Source organism: Meriones unguiculatus, chromosome 4, assembly GCF_030254825.1.
Source record: "Meriones unguiculatus strain TT.TT164.6M chromosome 4, Bangor_MerUng_6.1, whole genome shotgun sequence".
Classification (NCBI taxonomy): domain Eukaryota; kingdom Metazoa; phylum Chordata; class Mammalia; order Rodentia; family Muridae; genus Meriones; species Meriones unguiculatus.
This window is the reverse complement of record NC_083352.1, coordinates 106,175,857-106,194,980: the sequence shown is the minus strand read 5'-3', so window position 1 is coordinate 106,194,980 and position 19,124 is coordinate 106,175,857. Positions and strand designations below refer to the sequence as shown.

The window sequence follows — 19,124 nt, the reverse complement described above, 5'->3', positions numbered from 1 at the left end:
GGGGAGTATTTACTTAGTAAACTGTTCTGAGTGCTCACATGTGCAAGCACTTCTAATGTCTGCTGATGAACCTTTACATTAGGTTAACAATTCAAATGAGCAAGAGCATTCAATGGTGACATGTCAGTCTCTGGTCATTGATTAACATTAACTGAGATGGACCTGACCTTCTGCTTCAACCATAACACGGATTTCTAACTTGCACTTGAAATGTCATACTGTCTATTGTCTTAATGGATTCTGACAAATCAGCTCAATATATGATCCAGAAGTCAATTAATACCCAATAGATTCTTTGTTTGCTCTGAGCATGCTACCTGGACCTTAGTGCCTGATGTTTACAGAAAAGCACGCTGTCTATCTGAACAGGAAACATGACAATTTGGTAGGACACCCAAGGTTTCTTTTGGGCATGGTGCCTCCAACTTTCCACCTGGATCCACACGCACTAACACATCATGGCTGGAGTCAAATTCAGCACTTTAGGAACAAACCCTGTCCAAGTCTGCAATGAAGTCACTGTGCATGTCACTGACTTGAGGCGCTAAGCCAGGCTGTAAGCAATACATTCCAACTCAACACACTAAGTTCTTTGAGCTCATTTCTCAAAAACACCCAACTAGGGTGGCACGCTGGATAGTGCTAGGCACGCACAACTCCCTGGGGAGAGCCCCTCTAGAGAACCGTAGCTCCTCAGGAGTGTTACTTCCAATGACTCTGCCATTTGCACCCTACCTACAGCTGTGGCCAGGGAAAGACATGGGCACAGCAAAGTGAGGAGACGTGTGGGGTCAAGTTTCCTTGCACGGGCCCTCTTTCTCTTGAGTACCTTCTGCTGACACGGAGCAGGCAGCACAGTCTCCCCTGGGCACTATGGTGGAGGGGTGATTTTCTTTTCCTCCATGCCCCAGGGTAGAGCCACAAATCCACCAGTTTCACTTTTCACACACACCTCGGAAGACCTGGCTGAAACGGCTGCTCATTTTTTTTCCCCCAATTCTGTTTCTGATAAAGAAGCCATAGTACTGCTGTACCCCACCAAGGCAAACAGACTAGACCTTTCTCCTCTGTACTCACGGTTTCTACAGGCAGGTAACAAAGGCAGCAGGCCAGTTTTCCCAGAATTCTCTAGAAAGCACCAGCAACATAGGACGTCCCGTTATATCTTACTAAATCTAACATCACTTTTAGGAACTTTGAAACATTTTAGATTCAGATTATGCACTGTTGCTTCATTTGAACAGGCTTAGGGTGGGAGTGATAAATCATCACTACAACCAAATCATCAGCCGTGAATGCAGAGCCATGTGCGCTTTGGTCCTGAAGACCATGGACTTGCAAGGCCTGTTCTCCCTGGTTTACAGGAGTAAAAAGGTACCACCTTTATTGGCACATGTGCAAGCTGGGGAGGAACTGGGAAGGCACAAGAACACCAGGTATCATAAGGGTTAGGAAGCTTCTAGAGACTCAGGCAAGAAGGAAGTCCAGGCCCTTCTTGTTTCACATGAGGCTCTAGTCTTACAGGAGGCAAAAGCCAGAACGCAGGATGGAAAGTAGGTGCCTTTCCCGGTGTCTCCCCTCTGGGAAGGATCATCACTAAGCATCTGGGTATTAAAGGATGTCTGTGAACCATGGGGCCAGCCACACTCATCACTCTCTACAGCCCTCACCAACTTGGAATTCACCCTCTTCTGTTATTAAAGATGTAAGTGACTGCCAGCAATGACCCAGGACATTTACACCGTTAATTCCCCAAGAGCACTGCCTGTCATCTCCCTGCCTCACCCCAGGGAGGGGGGTTGTTTCTGGTGCCCATCCTGTTCCCATGGAAGGGATTCAGGGTGATCAATCACCTGATTGATTGGTTGTCTAGTTATCCAAAACATGACCTTAAGAATGAAATGAAATTTGCCATTTATCTTCTCTGCAGGGATGTATTAATAAAAGCAAGTGCAGCTTTGTGATTTCTGTCACATCCTCAGTGGCTGAAGGGACAGGGCAAGTACTTACTGTGCTCTGTAATATCCTGGCCACAGAGAGCTCATTCTGAGATGATGAAGCTGACAGGAGGATGTGATTGTCAGAGGCAGGGCTGGGATCTGAAACAGGCTCTCCATTTAGACCTTCTGTCTGCTTGCTCTCGGGTTCACTGGTGGAGTTGAGTTGTGTTGCTCTCAGTACGGGCAGATAATACCTGAAGAGAAGTACCCAGAAATACCAAGAATCTCAGTAACTTTATGGGGCCTGGGGATGTAGTTCAGTTGGTAGAGTGTTTGCCTAGCACCCATAAAACCCTGCTTTTCATTCCCTGTACTCCAAAAGCTGGGTGAGGCGTGCATACCTATAATCTCAGCACTTGGAAGGTGGTAGCAAAAATGTCAGAAGCTCAAAGTCACACTCTATTACAAAGCAAGGTCTAAACTAGCTTGGGCGTGTAAGACCTGTCTCAAACTTTAAAAAAAAAAAATGTATTTTAATAATTTAACGTGACCCTAGGCTCATTTTGGAGGGGTATGCACCCAGCTTTGGCCTGGGAATGGGATTCCTCTCAGAGGCATGTGCACCTCCTTTACAAGCAGAGACTGCCTAGTACCTAGCTCATTCTGAGTCCCCAGAATGCCATGCTGGTCACTGACATGACCATTCCAACTGATCATCAGCCATGCAGAGCAGCACATCTGGATCCAAAACACACCTACCAGTTAAAGTCAGTTTGACTCCACTGTCTCTCACAAAAGGACAAAATGAAGTCATAGAGCAGAGGAGTCTAGGAGGCCATCGTCCCTGACAAGGCTTGTTCCACTTGCCATGTACAAAGCAGGGGGGCTGTCTCTCCCCTGCTACTCACACATATGCATGCACATACACGCACGTTTATTTGCACACTAGTGTGGTTGCTTAGAGGACCTACTTCACAGAATTTTTCTACACAAATTAAAACTGTACATTCCCTTCTCCAGCGTACAGAACACATGCCCTGCCCCCATCCCTACATGCTGTTCCCACCGATAGAAAGATTTGCTCCAATGTTCAGAGCTTGTAGCTGGCTCCCCGCTGTGCTGGAATATGTCTTAACTCACAAGTACAGCACCATCAGGCCCTCTGCAACAGCCAGAATGTAAAATGTGTCATTTGTTTCTGAATCTCTGGGGGTTACTGACCCCTTTGAGATCTGAGGAAAGCTAGCAGTCCTTTCTTATTGAGAAATTAGTTATGTAAATATGTGCAGAATACTGCAAACAATGGCTTCCCAGGAACAGGAAGATCCTCTGCAACCCATCCCCTGACCTCGAGGGTGGGGATCCCCGGGACCAACCAGCTTCCTGCCCCCTGCCTCTTCTGGACACCCCTCTGTCAGTCCTCACCACAACCTAGGCAGAGCTCCCCCACAACCCCCTCCAGCAGACTTCAGGGTCACCGCTGGTCAGCCCTGATCAGCTCTTGTTGCCGGGAAAGAGAGCAGCTGCAGTGATATGCTTTTCCACACCAGCCCTTTGTCTGCAGCCCTCAGAAGTGGGGCGCTTGTCCATCCCTTCAGCAATCGCTGGGTTCTGTTACTCACAGATTTGTAGACAGAGCCTAATCATGCGGTGAACTGGATCTTCACATTTCCTTTCCCCAAAGCATCACAAATCTCTGCCCAGCTACAGCAGCAAGTGTTGTTTTTCCAATTGCTCGGACAAACAGAAGCGCTGCATAGCTGAACGCTGAGGACTAACTGGGAAATGCATGACAATGGGTATGGGCTAGGTGACTTGCTCCCAGACCCCACACTTGGTGGGAACATTAGGCCTGACAAGAAAAACACCTCAAACAAGTATGTACTTTCTTAGCTGCATAAGAAAGAAACCTTAGGGCTTAGTGAATGTCTGAGTTAATGGGTTCCAAAAGGAGGGCCATTCTGAGGTGTTCCTGGCCAGAGAGGACACATAGTGTCAGAAATGATATCACTGTCCCTTGAGCTAATAAACCTTCCATCATCACATAAGTGCTCAAGCACTGTCCCCTGTTCTGTCAGGGCTGCCTGGAACAAGGAAACCAGACATCCCACAGGTCCTGCCTACAGATACCAGACTGTGCTAGCCTTACCTCAGGTGCATACAGTATAACTGATTACAAGGATACACAGTAGCACACAGGCCAGCCAGCAAGGAAGCAGGCCTGTGCCATGCACAACACACAGACATCCTGCCTTCCCCTTGGACAGCTGGGTCATGAAGCAGACACCCCTGCAAAGTCTGCAGGACTTTCTGGATCTCACTACTGGCCACATGGCTGTCACAAGCAGCCGCAGGCTCAGCATGGCTCTCCTCCAGTGGCCCAGCCTCTCTCAGAAGCACCTCCATATCTTTGCTTATGTCAGGAAGAGGAGTTCACCAATATAGGAAAGTGCTGAACCTCGGAAGTCCCTGGACCTGCCTCAGAGTAACTGTTGCTGAGGCTGCCACTGACATCAGGGAGCTCCGGGAAGGGGGCTGCTGCCTGGAGAAATGCCAGTCATTTCAGCCCTGGACGAGGAAGGGCCCCCTGCCTTGTTTTCTGTTGTGTTTGTGGAAGAGCTGCTGCTATGCAGAAGAATGGTCTCAGTTGAGGTTCCTTCCGGAAGTGGATCTGGCTCCCTGTGCACAGGTGCTTTAGAAATAGAGTAAAGGAAGAAAGCACGCTTCACCCATCAAGGAGCACATGGGAAGGAAACGGAAGCAACAGCCCACACCTCCTAAGCTGGACTCTTCCTACTTTAGCCTTGTGTCAGAAGACTGCAACCTCACAGCTGCAGCCAGAGAATGGTACCCACCCCAGGAAGTCCAGCCACCTCCCTGAATATTTATCAGTACCCCAGCAGGGGGCAGGCTTTGGAACAAAAGGGTCAGAAGCTAGGAGGCGCTGACTCTGGGCCAGCCTCCATGCCGCAGGCCTTGATGAGGAAGATCTGCCCCCAGGGAGTGACATTCACCCCTCTCCCCCAAGGAAATGACACCTGCAGAAGCACAGTGAGTTCTGATGAAGGGTGATGAAGAAGATCTGTATTAAAAGGTGTCAACTGCTCAGGCAGTCCTACCTCTCACTCCTCACAGAGCACTCATGGTATAAAAACTACCCCCAATTGGTCAGTACGTACCTGCCGTCCTCAGAGGGCACGCAGGACAAACCCAAGATCAACTAGCACTAGAAAGGGCCTGAGGGTCAACAGAGTGCTCAGAGATGGGGCCTTTGTATACACAGAATGTCCCCAGTCACAACCTACATTTGGGAGACTTCACCTTTTTCCCTGCGTATATTCTCCAAAGAACTTCATTAATCAAGGAGAAAGAGACAATTTTCTTTACAGGTTATTTAATCACCACCCTCAATGAATATTTTATCTAAACCGAGGAGACATGGTAGCTTCATTATTTATAACCCGGCAGTCATGTTTCGAAATCGTTATTGCAATTACTTTTTGCTTCTTTACATAATTAAAGCTCTAATATTCCATCTTGCCCAGAAGGTCACTATTACTAAAACTGGAGATGAGATAATTGCTAGAATTCGAGGTGGATCCTTGAGGTGAAGGGGGCGGGGACCTTTGCCAAGCATTCTGGCTGGAGCTTACCCGGCTAAGGTGGCATTGCAACTGCTGGGCCTGGGTGATCCAGAGGAAAGTCAAGCTCCACCTCTTGGCTCAGAGTGCCATCCTCCCGAATATACAGGCCAGCCTGGGATGGGTATGCAAACGTGGATATAAAGGGGCCGAGGGACTGAAAGGCAGCTTGACACACCTAGAAAGAGAGCATACTGTATTGACATGCAGCAGGACCAGGTCTGAAAGTAGGCAGGAACAGAGACAGCTGGTCCCCAGAAACCCACCCTAAGGCACCTACTCAGCTGTACTGCTCCCTAACCACCTTCTAAGCACCAAACACACCATTGTCAACAGAAAAGAGGTGCACTTGACCCCACACAGAGTTTTCATGTCTCTAGAATGTGAGTTCCACATGACGCTGGAATTTATAAAGTACATAGGAAGACCTCACTGACAGGGTTATGTGCCTATAACACTGAAAAGAGAGCAAAGCACTTATAGATGTTTCTTCCCAATTCTGGCTTCTAAGCTGTATACTTTCCCCGAGTATTGAACCATGCACCTCTTTCTTAGAATTGGCTCCCAAAGCTTTTGAGATTTTTAAGTAGCCTAATGATGATCTCACAATGTCTAGCTCTGACTATGTTAGGACTATAAACAAACCAGAAACCAAGATGGAAGTTGGAGACAGCTGGACAGCTGGAGAGCTTGACGCTGCAGAAGCCAGCAGAGCCTCCAGCTGTGTGCACACTCACCCATCAGCAAGGATCACTGATGAGACTCACGAAGAGAGGTGAGAGCTGGGCCCTGCGGACCTCAGGGGAGGTGTTGTGGGACACAGCCATGAAGCATTCTGCACACGCTTTCTGCATCCGCCACCTGTTACCTGACCAGAGCTCAAAAAACTTCGGGATCTACCAAAACAAACAAAAATGGAGCTACTCAAATCTGAGTGCCTGTGGATAGCCAACCCTTTTCCTAATAGCCTGTGAAGGCAAAGCCAGACGGAATAAAACAACAATGATAAAGTAACAGCGAAACACGTTCTCTAAAGGAATAATACAAAATGAACAGTAAATAGGAAAAGAAAGCATAGTTCTTTCATCACCTAACTTTAGTAAGTGATTTGGTTAAATTTAAGAAGAGAACGGTGAAAACTCTCAGGAGAAGGGCCCAGGCTCCTCCCTCCGTGAAATTAGAGAAAGCTTAAAAGTCAGAGACTCAACAGTGAACAACCTATCAGTGAATAGCCATGGCCACTCTCTGTGACCAGGCACGATCAGTTCCTTGGGATGAGAGTGAGCAAACAACTGAGAAGAGACATGGGGCTCACACCTGTGATCCCAGCAGGGAGAAGGCTGCGGTGGAAGGATGGAAATTCTGTGCTACACAGAATGGTAGAATGTTGCAGACATGCACACTATACCCAGAGGAAGGCAGATCTGTGAGAATTACTCTGTAAGTCACTTGGGGTTCTGTGGTCAGACTGTGAAAATGTGCTACAGGGCTCTCCACTGAGCTTGGCTGTTATATTTTTCTGGTTTCCTTTATTAGAAAATGAGTTAAATATAATTTTGATATATGTTCAGTTATATCTACATGGAGGTGGCGATTAAATCTTTTAAATTTTATCCTTTAAAGGGCTTTGATTTTAATATCCTAATGTAAAACACTTAGCTTAAAATGTTTCACAAATGGGAGCATGATCTGACGATGGGAAGCCACCTACAGAAAAATGAATATGCTGGCCACTGCCACCCTCACCAGAGACATGAAGGTGATGCTAATGTTCTTGGTGTCTTCAGAACAGAAGCCCAGGATAAATCTGTCTTGGGTTACAATGGTGTTGATGTGGCTTACACTTTAAAGAAAACAAATATGCTTCTGAACTGAAATTTAAAAATCAATTTAGAGATGATCCTCTTTGAGGTTAAACTCCAACCACACAGCGAGAGCATTAAATGAAGAGACAGGTGCAGTCTTGAGAGCCCAGCAGTTGCCGAGGCACAGATGAGCACAGTGGCGACCCTGCCCTCAAGGAACCCATCTGTGAAACCCTCCCCAGGATCTTCAACGCAAAAGGCTACAAGGGCTGAACAAAATAAAAAAAGAATCAGTCTATGGCATGGGGGCAGGTGAGTGTGGGTCAGGCAAGGAAGCCAGAGTGTACTCCAGCAAAGCTAGCAGCATGGGAAGTTCTCACCACACAAGCGGGGTGGTTGTGAGAGGAGCCACTGCCTCAAAAGGGGTGAAAGTCATGTCAAGTAGATGTGGCACTCCACCTGCTGCCTCGGTCACAGGAACTTTGAAAATCACAGGCCTCCCAGCTGAACCAGAGCCAGAGCTGAAGCCAGCCTGACCAGCCTGGTGGGGCAGGTGTGGGATGACGGTAGATATCATACAAGAGACACTTGTGAAGGGACCTGAATGGTTGTGAGGCTCTGGATTTTAACCATAAACCAAGAAAATTATGCCTAGTGTTTACAGATTCAAGGGCAGGAACAGTCCCTGAAGGGTGGTGGGTAGGCAGCAGAGAGAGAGGAGACACAGGAGAACAGGAGCAGGAGCGGGAACAGCAGAGTCTGGGCTGTCGGTGCCCACCTACTTGTTAGCCAGACTGGCAAAGTACACCAGGGAGTGTGGTAGCAATTATGATTGGCAAAACGTCACATACCAAAAATTTCTCAGTGGCTTCTTGTCCAACAGGATGACAAATATCACCAAAATGTGTGGCACATACCTGTGAAAAGCAAAGGCACACAATCATTCCTTTGTCTTTCTTTTTGTCTTAACAAACTGTAAAACCTAACAAGCAAGAGCCCTGAAAGCAATCATCCCTCTGGTCAGGCAGCTAACAAGCCTGTATGTACCAGGCCTATCGCCCACACAGCACCACGCTGGGTGCCTGTTGCATTGAAAACAGGGATTCACAAAGGGCACCCACTTCTATGGTTTCCTGGCTCCTAATTGATCTTGATACATAATGCATTTGGTTAGTAATAAGACAGAGCCCATTTGCTTCGCTGCATAGTATACAAGACCCCCGTCCTCACCTCACTACACATCCCAAGGCCTACAGAGCAAGGTAGAAGCTGAGGCATCACTGCCTCCAAGCAGGGCTGCCACAGCCAAATCCCAAGTAACCCAAAGAGAAGCCGGGGGTGGACTGGAAGGCATAGCAAAGACAGGAGGGCTCTGAAACAAATCATTTCAAGAATCAAAGACCCTTTGAGTATGCATATTCCCATCCAGCCTGAAGTGGCATTCCTTCCCAGAACGTCCACTAAACAAGTACACAGAAACTCTAGAGGTTTTAGTCTCTTATGGTCCCACCTTCCAAACTTGGAAGAGTTTCCTGTCACTATACAGTTCACAGACTCGAGGCAGCAGCAGGCGTTCAACTGTGTTCTTGGTCAGTAGGGATGCCATTCTACTGACAATCTGAATGTAACAAGAAAAGCAGGATGGCCTGTCATATCAAAATACCTCCATCCCATGTATCGAAAAAACAAACCCCATTTGGAAGGAAAACACAGGAGGCCTTTTAAGTTCTGTCAGGTTAGATGATCAACAGAGGCCAAGCATGTCCCTAACTTTACCTAGATATGAGCTCACCTGCAGCCCCATTGGCAACTGCCCAACCCAAACCATGTGCCCACTGTTGTTGGTCACTGGCTCATTTCATCTTCATGAAGTTTATCTGCATGCCAACTTTCCAGGTGAGGTAGCCAGCACTGTCAGGTGGTATAAATACAAACCAATGGTCCTAAGGTGAGACAAGAGCCACAGGTCACACTGGCAATGCCACTCCACACAGCTATGGGTGGCATGCTTCTCACTCAACATGCCTAAGCAGAGAAGTGATGCCCCAGGAAACACTATAGGTTTACTGCTTTAAGAATTCAGGTTTGAGTCTTCTAAGAAAGCTGGAAAGACTGTAGATTGCTTAGGAAGGGAGTCAAAGAAAGAGGAGTCCACATGATTCAATCCTATCTGCCTCACTGGATGGTGAGTGTCACAAAGTAGGACAGAAAAAACCTGACTCTGCCTGGGCTTCTCAGAGCAAAGCAAGGGAATCTAGTTTCTATTTTATCAATAAGATTCAACAGAAAAAACAAAACAAAACAAAAAAATAAAACAAAACAAAAAAAACAAAACAAAAAACCTGCTCAGGCATGAATCTAACACCATTAAAAAATAAATAAGCATGAGACTAGAAAGTGTGGTCCCCAAACAAACAAGCAAACTAACTAATAGCAGTTATTAGAAACGGATACACCTACCCACCCACTCACCCCTCCAACACACTGCCAGAAGTTAGAATTTACAGACCTTAAAAAGAACTTAAGGCAGCTATTATAACTATGCTTGAGGACTACAAAGAAAAGACACAATAAAAGAGCAGATCAGGGCTCTCATCAAAGAAACAGAAACTAAGGAACAGAACTCCATAGTAACAGAGGAGCTTTGCAACAGTTGCCCTTGAATGTAACTGGACTGAGAAACGACAAAACAAGGAAGGTGCCAAAGTATCTTCAGGAAGCAGTTCCTGGGCCAAGGGTGCCTAAATCTACTAATGGGGTGCTGGAATTATGGAAAGTGGGGCCTGCAGGTGATGAAGCCCCAGGATCTTGCCTTGGTCTCTCTCCTGCTCCTATTACAATCTGTTCTCTGTTCTCCTTGTTGCCAGCCATTCTGCCTCATCTTCCCCATCATGGCAGTCGACAACCTCTAAACCTGCAAAAGTAATAAAGCAAATAAATGTTTCCTTCTGAGTTGTTCTTATCAGGCATCTGTCTTGTAGTGTTCCACAAGCTTTGATTTATAAGTTTAACAAACTTAAGAAAGCAGTGAAGGGCAACCGAAAGGCAAAGATTGGATGTCTAGCTGCCCTTAAAGGATGAAGGCAAGCCAGGAGTGTGGAGCAGGCCATTGATTCTGGTACTCAAGAGGCTGAAGCAGAAGGATTATGAAGTATAAAGTGAGTTCAAGGTCGGCTGGGTCTACAGGGTGAGATCACCTCAGATAGATAGATAGATAGATAGATAGATAGATAGATAGATAGATAGGACTGCATAGCAAAGAACAGATTTTCAAATATGGTCCAAACCTCTCTAAGATCTGCTCAAATCCTTGGTGAATCACAACCTACACATGTGTGGGCAAGATTTGAGAATCCAGCAGAGATGAGACACACTGAGCAGCAATCTTAACTGTGGCTCACAAGGGAAACCGTTCTGTATTGGAGATTGTTCAAGATAACCAACTGTTAGGACAAATCATATTAGAGATGTAACCTAGCATAGCTTTTCCAATGACTCATGTAAAACCTTCAACGTCTTATCAAAAAATACCACACAGGTGCCAAGGGCAAAAGTGACCCATAATGCAAACAGTCAACTGCAAGCCAAGAGGATTTAACTTCTGCATCCAGAAAACAAAGCTCATGGAGCTGCTCCAAATGCACTCAATCTCTAACAAGACACAGGTTAAAAAACCAGATCCAACTCTGTGTCACAGAGCTCAAAAAAACTGTGAAGATAGTAAAATGTTGGCATGGAAACCTTAGAACTTAAATACACAAACAGTGAAGCAAAAACTATACTGAAAGCCTGACAGCAGAGGGAAGACTACAACCCGAGTCACCTACAGTGGAGGGGAGACTGTCATCACCAAGGAGTCACCAAACTAAGACAGATAACAATGGTCAAGTCTGAGGATCAAAGGGGAAAACACCTGTAGGCTAAAATTTAGGATTAAAATTGTATCTTTAAAGCCCCAGACTGCAATGGAGAAGACAATGGAAAGAGCATGTGAAGGAACAAAAGCCTCTAACTTCCCAAGCCCTGTAAAATCTAGGTTGTTCAATAAATACAGAGTAGGATAAACACTGTTAAGACCCAAAGAGAAAAGAGAAGGAAAAAAAGCGCTTATAGGAGGGAAGATACTTTATCTATAAAAATATAAGAATGAAAGCTGACTTTAGAGAGAAACAGGAGGACTGGACAGTAACAAAACAGTTTTTGACACTCTACAAGGAAGAAGAAACAAACCTATACACCCACAAATCTATACCCAGCAAAACTAGCATTAAAAACTAAGGCAAAGTAAAGACTGTTTTAAGACCAGTATTACAAGAAGCCTCGAAGGAAGTTCTTTACATGGAAGGGAAATGACAGAAAGAAAGGTCATCAAAAATGGCAAAGCTGAACGTAGGAAGTGCTATATCTTTCTCTTAGTAATTTCTTCAAAAGATAGGACTTTTAAAAAAATATAAAATTAACCTTTTTGGTTCATAATGTAACCTATGAAGACAATAGCACAGAGGATGAGAGCCAGCAACAGAGACTATGCTGATAAAGAAATTAAAATGTAATCCTAAAAAGTACTCAGTTACTCCAATATGCAAAGAAAGAATTTAACAGAGGAACAAAAACTGGTAAGAAAAACAGAAAACAAATAGCAAAAGAGTGGAAATAAAGCCAAACAGGTCAACAACTCTATCAAGCAAAATGAAGTAAGTATGCCAATGAAGAGGCAAAAACTATGAGACTGGACAGACAAGACCCAACTGTGCACCCATTATAGACATAAACAATTCTTCTTGATGATAAAGGTTAATAAATCAGAGGACATAAACATTAAACAAACCTACTTCTTTAAATACAGCAGAAAAGATGGACTTAAAAACAATGTTTCCTGTTTTACAAACTTAGAAACTTTAGGAGGCAGGCGGGAAAAAAAAAGTAGAAAGCAATGGCAAAGCAAGCAGTGGAGAAAGTAAGGCTAAAAACTGATGAAACTCAAAGAACTGATAATCATGAATGACAATACAAGGGTAAGTAAATATCCAACCTACCCAATGACACAGAAGAACAAACAAAAATGAAGTTCTCATCTGAAATGAATTTCTTATCAAAACCATGTCATGTCACAAAGAAAACTCTAGAGCTACAGGTCTGACTGGTCAACTAACAAGAATTTAAGAGGATGAAAGGAGCACGATCTTATACAAAACGTCTCTGAAGCCGCCTTATAACAGTATGTCAGCTAGGTGTAAAGATCAGTGAGTAAGCCCATGTAGGAGGCCTACTGCACACTCTCCTCACTTCTGAGAGGACACACCATCTCTGACTACACCAAAATTGGCATCACAGTGTTTTGGTTCTGAGCTTCCTGCCATGACATACTAAGAAAGCATGTCATGTCTATGACATCTCTGTTAGAGAAACAGAGTCCAACACCAAACCTGAGGAAACACTAGGCAATGTCAAGATGGAAGACATTCTACAAAAGAACTGCTGAAACTGTGTCAAGACTCCCAAGTTACAAAATCCAAAGAATCAGGAATCATTTAAGGTCAGGAGGCCAGAGACAGGATGACTCAGGGCAGAGACTAATGACCACATGTGGTGTGAAGTAGGTGACATCAACACTCACTTAAATGTACTGATTTCTACCCCTGTGCTATGGTTTTCCAAAGCATTCCTTTCAATGTCAAACGACCATGTCCTCAACTCAATCTCAAATGGCTCATGTGTGTTTAGACACACGTATATATACACACCTACATATGCACACATGTACACACAGATAGATGCTTTATACACATATAGCATATGCATTTGTGTGTGTAAACAAAAAAGACACAAATAAGTGAGAGAAGCTACTAGAGGAGTGGACAAGGGCACACAGGGCTCATGATTATATATTTTTTTAACTCTTTTACAAGTTTGAAATTAAAACAGAACAGCTACCTCCATACCACGCATGGTGCGATAGACCTTTAATCCCAGCACTCTGAAAGACAGAGGCAGGGAGATATCTATGAGTTTGAGGTCAGCCTGGTCTATAAAGCAAGTTCCAGGACAGCCAAGGCTCTCTTTTACAGAGAAACCCTGTTTCAAAAAACCAAACAAGAAAGAAAGAAGGAAACAAACAAACAAACAACAACAACAAAAAAGCTACCTCCAAAGTTTTAGAAAGAATACCCCAAAATAAGTAAATAGGAGAAAAAGTGGAAGAGAGAGAGAGAGAGGGCAGGCAGGCAGGCATGCATTCTGTCTCCAAGCTCTGTCTCTCTCAGGGACACAGCACTGCCATAGTACAGTAAAGCATTCTGGGTGGGTAATATAGCCATCATTCTGTTGAGAATTTGTACACAGACAAGAGAAGCGGGGGGGTGAAACACAAAGAAACCTAATTGGGGTGAGCGAAGGGTAATCCAAGCCCAGAACACAAATAAGGAAAAGGCTCGTGTCTTCAAACTCTGAGGACACATGCTTCTGATGTAATGCTTAGCAGAGCTGTACAGTGACAGCCACAATAAATGAGGATGTGAGACCTCTGTATCCAGGGCAACGGGCAACTAAAGAGCTCCCTGTATCTCTTTCCACTCCTCCCTGACCACCACACCCACATGACCTTATTACTACACCATATAAGACAAATCCAGAATCATTAAAAGGCAGCACACAGCGACAAGAAATGACATTCCAGCAACCCTGGGAACCACTTGTGTGGAATGTCGATCTTCACGGAGTTGCTTGGAGCCAACTATTCTTTACAGCCCACAACCAAAGCATTCTTCTTAAATAAATGCACAAATAAAAATGAGCTCAAGATAGGGATGACGACAAAAAAAATGAGGAAGCCTTACTGTGAAAACGTGTTGAGAGAAAAACAGGCTTCTGACAATTAGTTATAATCGCAGAATGCTAATGGCTTCCCTGCAAGCAAGAGGAATTATAATTGGTCTCCAGTGGCCTGTTTATCCTGTCTAGATATAATTACAAGATACAGCTCTAGCAGTTTTTACCAATCCATTCATCCGACAACTAACATTTATTCAGCACTGACTCTGGGCTTGGCCTTGTGCTGGGCGCTGATGGTGCAAGGCCATGGTGGCCTCAGGTCAGAGCTCACAACTTCAAGGGACAGGTAAATGCGACTTCATAACTCACTGGCTAAGTGAAAGGAGATCACATGCAACAGCCTGGGATCACAGAGAGGAAGGTGTCACTAACCATGATCAAAGTGTCTGGAAAGATTGTCAACAAAGGAATGTGGGCACATGTAATAAACTAAGAACTGAGCCCCTGTCCCCACAGGAAAGCTGCATTGTCTAAGTGGTACCGTAGGCTAGCTAATGGTCCCGATTATGCAGGCACCTAAGGTGTTAATGTCAGGATGCACTGACTCTCATCCCAATGAGAATGAAAGCCGAGGAAGAAACAGATGTGTGTGTTATCCACGTGACAAGCCATTTCCCATAGAGCAGCCTCCTTCTGAGATGGCGTGTGCTTATGTGTGTACAGATGTCACAGCACTCACACACAGGGGCTACAAAGAGAACCCAGAATGCAGAGGGTACTGCCCAGCCCCATCTGCTTCCATCATCAGCATCACTCTGAGAGCCAATGGCTTCCTGAAGAGTTACCACAGAACCTGAGGTGTTGCCTATGGAACCGGAAAACATCCTGCTTGGGGAGCTCCACAATCTACATGCGGCCTTTTCTTTTCCAAATGAAAGCAAATGTACACTGTGCGTGCACACACATTGTCTCTTCCCAGCTGAAAAGAAGGCAGCCCCACAGCTCTTGGCATCTAGGGGCCCCCTACCTTTCAGGCTCCAGGAAAACAAACTAGACTAAAACACAGGTGGGCCAAACCTGACAGGACCTTATGCTCCTGTGGGGATTCATGGAAAGACAAGCAAGACCTCCAGTCACACAGGAGAGGATAGAGCTACGTGGCTGGTCTGGCAATGCACAGTAGGGCTTCAAGTCACAAGCCAGAAGCCAATTTATTCTACAGATGGTCTATGGGGACTGTTTATAGAAGGTTTGCTATATTTTCCAAGTGATTCTACCAAAGAGAAAAAGGAACAAAAAAAAAAAAAAAAAAAAAAAGGTGTGGGGTGGGGTGGGCAGGAAGGACACCACAGACAAGAATGGAGTATTTGGAAACAAAAATAAAAATCCTGCAGAAATGCCTTCAGCATTATTCTGTGTGGCATTATCAGTCTTAAGGGATAAGATGCTTGACTGCCTGTTGTAACCTTGGAAACTCGCTGGACCAACTTCCAAATGAAAAAGAAGATCTACTTGGCAAAGTTCACTGCTCAACTGCCAAACACCCGACTAAATGCTATTATCCAGGTTCATTTTACAAAGTAAATTAAATTTCTTGTAGAGAAACTTGAAATTTATAAAAGAACCCTGGAGAATTTGAATTTTAATAATCAATTATTCCTTGGACTGATTCATCTTATAAACATATGGAATATGCAAAAAATTAAATTAGTTTAAAAATCCAGACCTTTAACGCATAGTTGAAAAAACTTTTACATAAATGAAGAATAATTGCCAAATGTTCTGACACTGCAATATAATTTTTTAGCTGCATGGCGTATAATGCTTTTGCACTCTGGGGAAAAAAATCCTTCCTCTAACGTCATCCCTTTCTGAACAAGAAAACAACTATCTGCTCACCCTGTGTTCGTCATCTAGGCTTAGGATTTAAAAACTCTTTATGCAAAACTATTTCATAAAAGGCTGGCCGCCCCTGCAGCTCTGTGCTGTAATTTGCAGAAAGGGTCAAAACACAGCTTCATCTGCATGGGTCATGGAGGGGCAGCGCTAAAGGGAATGAGAGAGCCTTTAATGGTCCCTGAACATAGAGGAGGAGCAAAGCCAGGCTGTAGCACTGGGCAAGTGCCTCAGAAGCCGGCACTGCTCACCTTCCAACAGGAAGGAGGGAGCTCTGAGTGACCACACCGTCCCTTAGAAGAGGTGTGCAGCCTGATACTGCTGGATGCCATATAGAAAACCACCATGGCAGGCCAGATGCTGCACACACCTCGCTGTGCCCCTGCCAGTGCGCTGCCACAGCCACTCATCAGGGACTCCTTACTGCTTATACACCTTCCAGTCATTTATAAAAGACATTAGATGTACTGAGGACCTCTGCCTGTCGAAGTACTGCCTGACATCACCTTGTACACTATCGCCAGCTCCTGACTTTGAGAAACAAGGACCTAACCCACTAGGCTAAGGAGCTCAGCTATGGAACAGGGCATCCTGTGCAGTGGTGGTCTGAGTGACTGATGACAGTCACTCCAGCAATGGTGCTGCAAGAATGTCTAAAAACAGATTTGAGGCCACCCATGAAACCTCCCTGAATGAGCCCTGGCCACCTTATTCGGGAACAGTGCTGGCCAAAGTTCAACTCTTGTGAGAAATTTTAGCCACCAGTTGCGCAAGCTGCTCCCAGGGAAGACTTACGCTCAGAGCCTCCGCTCTGCATTCATCATCACGCTCAGGAGCAGATCGATCCAGCAGAATGGGACACACTCTGCCTTCGATGTCACAGTGGGAAATTAGACCTTTCTCCAGAAGGGCCAGTAGCACTTCCTGGCTGGATTTTCTGACCTGGTGAGAAAATGGTAGAAGGTGAAGTAGGAGCTGGGTAGATGCCTTCTCAGGCAGGGCTAGCCCTCCCGAGGCAGCTCTCCATCTTCCTCTGGGTCTCCCCTTTGGCCTCCTGCCTGAGAGATAGATCCTCAGCCTCCTGGTGCGACCATTCCTCCCATGTGCATGTTTTGTGTATGATTCATAACTGTCACATGTCTTCTGGAGGATGGAATTGAGGGCAGCGCCATGTGAGCTGCCAGCTGTACTGAGCACATTCTTGCACAGGCAGCGGGTGACACAGAATGCTCCATTCTCTAAGAGCCTGTTCCATGGACACACATCTACCCTACTGCACAGGTGTTGGAATGAAAGTCAGCACCTACCCCTGCTACTGTGCAAACCTGGCCCACCGCACACAAGGCCTAAGCTGTGTCTGGAAGGGCCCCGCCATGGGAGAGTATGCTACAGAAATAAGATGCTTTTCATCCTTGACCATTGTGGAGTTAGTCAGCACCAGGTTCAAGGGCACCTGAAGCAGCTAGAGACATTTTTTATTTTTTATTTTTTAATGAAAGCACCTAAAATTCCCATTTATATAGACTGCAATGAAATATGCAGTTCATTGTCAAGAGAGGAAGGCAACAAAATCATAATGGGCCCCAGAAGTAAACAGACATTGTCACCAATGATCAGTCCATAGCAGAGTACAAGAGGGTGAGCCCCAAGGCTGTGGCCATAAAGTCTCCATGACACCAGGACTTCTGACTGGAGTGCAGGAAAACAGTGCTTCAAAAAGATCCCTCTGACAGCAGCACTCTTAGTGAATTGCAGGCAATGAGAGATGAGCAGAGAAAGCCAGCAAGGTATTGAAGGCAGAGCCCAGGCAGAGTGGGAAGATGAAGCCCCGCTGCCTGCATGTGTCAAGAAAGGTGATGCCTTAGCAATATTACCCAGCACAGTGACAAGACTGGGTCCTGCTACGATGATTCTGGTGTCAAACTGACTGAGGAGCTGGCAAGTGCCAGGAGCTAAGGACATAAGGAAGCCATGAGACATAGAAACAATTTTGGGGCAGCCTGGATGGATGATACTCCCTTGGAGGTCCACCAAGGATACATGGAATGTACCAGGAGGGAGTCAAAACACTCACAGGTGACCGCTAAGGACATACACGGCACAGTCAGGACATGACCAGGATACTCACAAGTGACTGCCAAGGACAGAGAGAGGGCAACAGGGATTGGATAGTTAGTGGACATGGACACAGATGTCCAAAGATAGGAGCTGTCAAGTGCAGTAGTTAGATGGTTTGTCCAAAGATATCTCTACATCAGTCTCTGAAATATGAAGCTATGAATGTTAGAGTTTTGATCTTGTCCATGAGCTGAAGGGTTCAATCCTTGGCCTGTGTCAATTCTGGGAAATTGAGGCAGATGAGAGGACACCTTTGGGTCAGATGGTAGAGCCTAGCAGAAGAAAGCCAAGTCATGGGTTTTTTTTTTCTGGGTTGGGCTGGCTCTCTCTCTCTCTCCTTCCTGTCCACCATGAGCTAAGCTGCTACTCTGCTCCATGACACTCCCTGATATTCAACACAGGTCCCACAGCAATAGCCAACTGGCCATGGCACAATACCTCTGAACCTAGGAACCCAAATGTACCTTTCCTCTTTGAAACTGGGTTATCTGGTATCATGACACAGTGATGGAAAATGAATGGCCACCAAAGCTTCTTTAGAAAAGGGTCTTTAAAGATGTAATATAAGGACCGTGCTGCCAGCCAGGATTAGCCTGGTGGTCATAAATGTCATCACAGGAATCATGCCAAGAGAAAGACAAGAGAGAATGTGAAGAAATAGTTAAAGGTAGAGGCATCAAGTGGTGCAATCTCCAGAGGCTAGGTGGGTGAGGGCGGGTTCAAGAGGCTAAAGAGATGAACTCTGAGGAATGTGACATGTTCTAGGTGACAGAAGCAAGGGAAACTTGAATGTAACAGCAACTGAGGGTGAGGTGGGCTGAGCCTGGGAAAGGCTCTCAGTGTCTGCAGGAGTCTGATCTCTGTGTGTCCCTTTGTCTTCTGTGCACCATCTCCCCACCCCAGTTGGCAGTGAGGCTGCCTCTCACTTGAGGCCATGTGGCCGATGAGCCTGG

General features: G+C 45.6%; 1 protein-coding gene across 1 annotated transcript in view; it reads right to left on the bottom strand.

Annotated features, from left to right (window-relative positions):
- LOC110552835 (putative serine/threonine-protein phosphatase 4 regulatory subunit 1-like) overlaps positions 1-19,124 on the bottom strand; it is a 74,490-nt gene that overhangs the window by 6,186 nt on the left and 49,180 nt on the right. The window contains 6 exon segments of the mRNA XM_060383239.1: positions 2,011-2,194; positions 5,594-5,759; positions 6,319-6,477; positions 8,238-8,303; positions 8,897-9,004; positions 16,849-16,995. Coding sequence (XP_060239222.1) covers positions 5,598-5,759; positions 6,319-6,477; positions 8,238-8,303; positions 8,897-9,004; positions 16,849-16,995 — 642 coding nt within the window. The 3' untranslated portion in view covers positions 2,011-2,194; positions 5,594-5,597.